The sequence below is a fragment of the Pteropus alecto genome, unplaced genomic scaffold (genome assembly GCF_000325575.1).
Source record: "Pteropus alecto unplaced genomic scaffold, ASM32557v1 scaffold87, whole genome shotgun sequence".
NCBI lineage: Eukaryota > Metazoa > Chordata > Mammalia > Chiroptera > Pteropodidae > Pteropus > Pteropus alecto.
This window is the reverse complement of record NW_006443225.1, coordinates 21,137,424-21,142,867: the sequence shown is the minus strand read 5'-3', so window position 1 is coordinate 21,142,867 and position 5,444 is coordinate 21,137,424. Positions and strand designations below refer to the sequence as shown.

Genomic DNA, 5,444 nt, shown 5'->3' with positions numbered 1-5,444 from the left:
TCCGCGGTGCACAGCAGGGCGCGGAAGGCGGCCAGCTGCGGGGGGAACACAGGCCTGAGTCCACACGCGACACACGCGTTCGGGGGCGGCTCGCGGGGGCTACGTCTGGAAACCAGAGACCGTCCCCTACAAAGGCAGAATGGGGCAGTGCAAAGGGACACCGGCTTTCTGAGCGAGGCCCGTGCCCTGCTCTGTCACGGCCAGCCGCGTGGCCCCACTGTCCCTCGTCTGCAGTTTCCTCAGCTGGGAGCTGGAGCGGTGGCTTAGCTCACCTCGGCGGGGGTCTTCCCGCCCTCGGAACCGCACTGCACACTTACGAGCACCCCAATACAGCGGGGCCCCGACTCTCACGGGAACTACGGCGTCGCCACGCTGTAGAATTTTGATCTTTGAGTATTGTTTTCGTGTAGCTAGAACATTCTTGTTTCTGCCATACTTGTGCCTTGCAAACAACTACGGAAAACGCCCTTCGACCTCGGATGGCGGATGGTGTTCAAATACGATTTTAGTCATATAGACAACTCTCTGTAAAAGTTATTCAACATACGAAGAATCGAGAAAGTGAAACACATTCTCAAAGAAAGAGAAAATCGACAGAATCAGACACAAGGTGAACCAAATTTGGAAGTTACAGTGTTTTAAAGAAGCTTTAACTACCGGGGATCGCACGAAGTTAAACACACCTCTTTAATGCACGAGAATCCTCTGCGGAGTAGCTGGAAGTCTCAGTAAAGAGACAGAAAGAATAAAAGTCCTAGGTATTGCCACAAGATACGAAAGGACGTGTCCACGCAAAAGTGTGCCTGTCACTTACCCCTAACATCCAAATACGGACAGCCGTCTTCCTAACAGCTCAAAATTAGAAGCAACCCAAATACCCTACTTACCAATTGGTAAATAGGTTCTTTTAAATAGTGGTATATCGGTATCACAGAGTATTACTTAGTAACAAATCTAAATCAAATGGGTGAGCCTTAAAAACATGATGCTGAGCAAAAGAAGTCAAACGTACTGTGTGATTCCATTTAAAAAAAGTCCTAGAAAAGGCAAACTTCTAGTGAGTGCATCACAGAGGTCGCCTGAGGCTGTGGTAAGGAAGGACACAGAATTCAGAGCGGCACAAAGCAGCCTTCTGGGCCGGGGTCTCGTGTCTGCGTTAACTCCAGCCGTGGTGCTTGGCTTCGCCCAATACGCAGTAACCCAAATCATCTGCACGTTGACATTCACGAATTTTATCGTATGCAAATGATTTCATCACAAAAGAGAAAAGGGAACTTTTCAAAGGAGCACAGAATTACAGCCAAGGACCCTGCACATCGAATTTCAGCAGACGAGTAAGCCAACTCCCATAATTCAGGGTGAGCCAGATAGACTTGGCAAGAAAAGTCAGCTTTTCAAAGAGCATGACAGCTCTGTCATCCAAAGCATCAGAAAATGGTCTATCTGTCCACCGGCCTAGAAGTTAAATCAAGCATTTCAGTAAGTGACTCTGGGGAGAAAAATGGACTTGCATGAGAAAAAGGAAAATGAAAACCATCTGATTTGCCCTTGAGGTCCGACAGTGACTTGGCAAGAAATAGCGATGGAAAAAAAATGGGCACCGACTTACTAAAAAGAAGATCGAATCTTCGCAGGGTTGGAAAATAAATAATAAGAATGTTTCCCAGCGACTTCAAAAACAAAGAGCTGCCAACACTGAGATTAAAAATTATCTTTTGGAAAGTAACTCTTACGTCAGTGGCATACGCACAACAGACATTTTCGCTTCATGTTATATGAGAGCCAGGCAACCGAACGATCTTATCGGCCCTCCCACGATCTGGGTTTTTAAAATAAACTAATTTTACAGCAGCTTCGGGTTTACAGAATTCTTGCAAAGGTAGTACAAACGGTCCTCGCACACCCCGCACTCAGCTTCCCCTGTCATTGGCGTCTTACATGATAAGTGTGACACATGTTTCGCAAGTGATGAACCAGTGAACGTGCTGTCATTTAACCAGAGTCGATTCTTTATCCAGGTTCCCTTTGTCCTTAACCCCGAGTCTTTCTCTGCTCCTGCTGGGACCTGCCCCAGGCAGACAGGGCGACACTTGCTAGTCCTTTCCGCTCACTCGTTTCTCAGTTATGGCAGTTTCTCACACTGACCCTGTTTACGATCCCCTCGAGAGTTCCGAGGGGTGCCGAGCAGGTATTTCGCCGAAGGGACACCCCCACCCCTGCCACGGGGCTTTGTCTGGTGTTTTTCCTCACAGTTAGACTGGGGTTGGACTTGTAAAATATCTTTTGCTTCGTTCTTTAACTCTTAAAATCGCCATAATATCATATAATAATAATTTGGATTTTTACTCATACTCATTTCACTCTGATTAAAAATGAAAGTGTCGGAAAGTGCTCCTGCTCCAGGAGATTTAAGGGAGTGATTCGCAGTGGGTTATCGGTCACCTAACGCTCTAAAATTCAGCTATTATTTTATATACGCTCCTGTACAGAAGAAAGCACATTAATAGTTAATATTAAGTAACGGAGTCTCGAATGAGACGCGGAGGGAACACACAGTGGGTGGTCATAATTCCTAAGATTACAGGAAGTTATTTTTCAATTAAGTTAACCTTATGCATTTTAGGGAACTAACATATATTTTGATATATTCTCATCCAAATCACGGGTGGATTTTTAAACAGTTATTTTCCAGGCGGCTTTAAGGAACAAAGATGTCCCTGAAACCACGGCACGTCGTCGTTACCGCCTCGACGTTATCATGCTTACTACTACTCCGCCTGTTCGGATTTACCATCTGCCGTGAACGCGAGAGCTTCGGCAGACGGGCCCACAAGAAGGCCGCGCACTCGGCGCCAGGTCGCTGTTCCCGGCGTGACCCGCCTTCTTTCTGACGGAGCGAAAACCCTCGCCGGAGTCTCCCTGTCGGTCAAGCTCTGGGTTTTCATCCGGACCTTTATCACATTTCTAATAAGTATGCCCCCGGCCACAATCTGGCTTTCGTCCCGAAGCCAAGGTCGACAGCAGTTACTTCAAGAGTTCTGCCCAGCGAGGGTGTTCCCTGACGTGACCTTGGTAGACGTGACCTTGGTAAAGGTGAACCAGCTCCAGTTTTGGGGGAGAAAAGGCAAACAGCGGGGCCGGGGGGCCCGCCCGGAACAGAAGTGCTTTATCAGGGGCAAAGATTACCGGACTATGTTCCTGCTAAGATTTTGCAACGCGTAACTCAAACAGGAAAACAGGACGAAACCCATTACGCACAGCGCCCCGAACACACGGCATGCACCTGTCAGAACCGTCAGGGTCCACGGCCCTGTGCCGAGCCCTGGGCAGAGTCGTCCCGAGCTGCAGACAGCCCGGCCTGCCAGGGGTCTCTAATCACGTTTCAGAATAATGAGTGAGGATGCATCTTCCCAAGAAGAGCACAGGCGGCCGCCCACACTGCTCAGGAAAAGCGTGAGGCCCTCGGGCAGCCCCACAGAATTTCATCAACAGACGCGACGCCGACAGAGGACAGAGACTCCATCACCTCAGCACTCATGGGTCTCTTGGGGTCACTGCCCGCTTTCTGAGTGTGAAATCTGTGGGAGGGGCAGGCTGAGGGACCGCGGTCAGAAGGAAGAACCTTTCAAGAGCACCCCATCTCCTGTTTCTCCCGTTTCTATCCCAGCCCGTTTGTATCTCGGACAGAACAAAACAGGAGCAAACGGTGACAGCTTGAAAGGGGCGCTGCACGCACGTCAGGGTCTGCATCCCACTCGAAGAGGGGGAAGAAGCGGTCTCGTCCTATAGCAGGACAGAGATCTCATCTGGTCCCACCTCGCTCCCCTTTGTGAAGGGAAGCACAGGCCTCAGACGCAGCAGAAACTGCGGGACCGGTTGCTTCGTTTGCTCGTTTGCTTTTAGAGAGTCAGCCCTCCCCCGACTATCTGTAAAGCGCCCATTCTCACTTCCGAAATCTGCGACCAGGACCCCCACTCTCTCCTTTGTCCAAAAACATCGTATAGACGCAGTGTGGCCTCACTGTCTCTGGAATTTTCATGCTGTTGTGAATTCCCTGTGCACAGTGTAAAACATCTGGTTTTCTCCTGCTAAAAATAAATAAATACAAAAAATAGAAAAGATTGTGCCGTTCCCTCCAACGCATCAGGTTCGGCCTGGACAAAGTTAACGCACCTGTTGAGAGCTGATCTTTATGGGTTGTTTTAAAACGATCCACGTGACACTCTCAAGGAGAGGGGGGACCGTGAGGGAGCCCGGATACGTCCAGTAATCCCACGATGGAGGAAGCAGAGATGATGGGTCGAAATTCGTGAATCGAGTTTGTTTGCCCTGGGAGAGAAAAGAGAGTGGACCAGATTACACCGGAAACGTCCTACGCAGACTTCAAAAAAAAAAAAGAAGAAAGAAAAAGAAAATACACCCAACGAAATATAGTTTCACTGGAACTTATTCAGTCATGGAATTACTTAGTATCTGCCTTGTGTATCTTAAACAATGTTACCGCCTTCATCTGAACATTTTAGAGGAAGAAGGACATCACTTAGATTTATTTAAGAAGTGCTAGATTTGTTTTCATGCAAGTGGCCATTGAAATGTGTTGCACGAAGGCTTATTCTGGAAACGTGCAATAACAGGAACTAATTGTGCATCCATAGGCCGATCAGTGATGACTCTAGGGGATTAAGACACCTTCATAATTTTCAGGAGATAAGTGGAAACAGGTGAGTTGGTTGAGGACATTGAAATCCGCTTCAGAGAAGGCAGCGCATGCTGGTCAGGGGTCTGCGTTCTCAAAGGGACACAAGAGGTCAGGAGACAGCAAGCTGTGTATGAGTCCTCAGTCGTCAGGAACTGGTTTTACCTTTTCTTTAATGGAGTCCAAAATGTCAGTAATTTTTTGCAGCTGGGGATTAAATTCACCAATCTGAAAACACGAAATTTCAAAAGAAATGGTTACTGTATCAGATCGTGTCCGAATCACTCTATTTCAGTCATTACTTTTAAATTCTTAAAAAAAACCCAAGCCAGCCCCAGAATAAACAGTGATTGTTTTAGAATGAAACTCTCGTTCACGTCTGGCCTTATCATGCCTGGAGAATGTGAACAGGAGTACAGGGCTCCTTGGCCGAACTGTAAATGTGATCCCCAAACGAGCAGCAACCGCTTCCCATTTCCGTAGCTTTATGAACGTTTAAGCTACAAATTAACTCGAGAGAAACCTTGCTTAGGACGCTCCGTAAAAGCTGCACCACGAAACCAGTTAAGACGTTCAGAGCCTGGACCCAAACCGACTATTGTGGCACTAAAAAAACATCAGAGGAAAACGTCCCCCACTTTCAGCCTAAGATGATTCGAGGTCCCGAATCAAGGCAGGCTGTGGTCGTGAGAGTTCTTCAGAAAAACAGATGTGCTTCTTTTCCTTGCTGAGTGGGTGGTGTAATGAA

General features: G+C 47.8%; 1 protein-coding gene across 1 annotated transcript in view; it reads right to left on the bottom strand.

Annotated features, from left to right (window-relative positions):
- Positions 1 to 5,444, bottom strand: part of LOC102895456 (carbonic anhydrase 13) — a 16,307-nt gene that overhangs the window by 366 nt on the left and 10,497 nt on the right. Inside the window, exons 5-7 of the mRNA XM_025041165.1 lie at positions 4,862 to 4,924; positions 4,174 to 4,329; positions 6 to 35 (exon numbers count right to left, since the gene is read on the bottom strand). Coding sequence (XP_024896933.1) covers positions 6 to 35; positions 4,174 to 4,329; positions 4,862 to 4,924 — 249 coding nt within the window. The remainder of the gene's footprint in view (positions 1 to 5; positions 36 to 4,173; positions 4,330 to 4,861; positions 4,925 to 5,444) is intronic.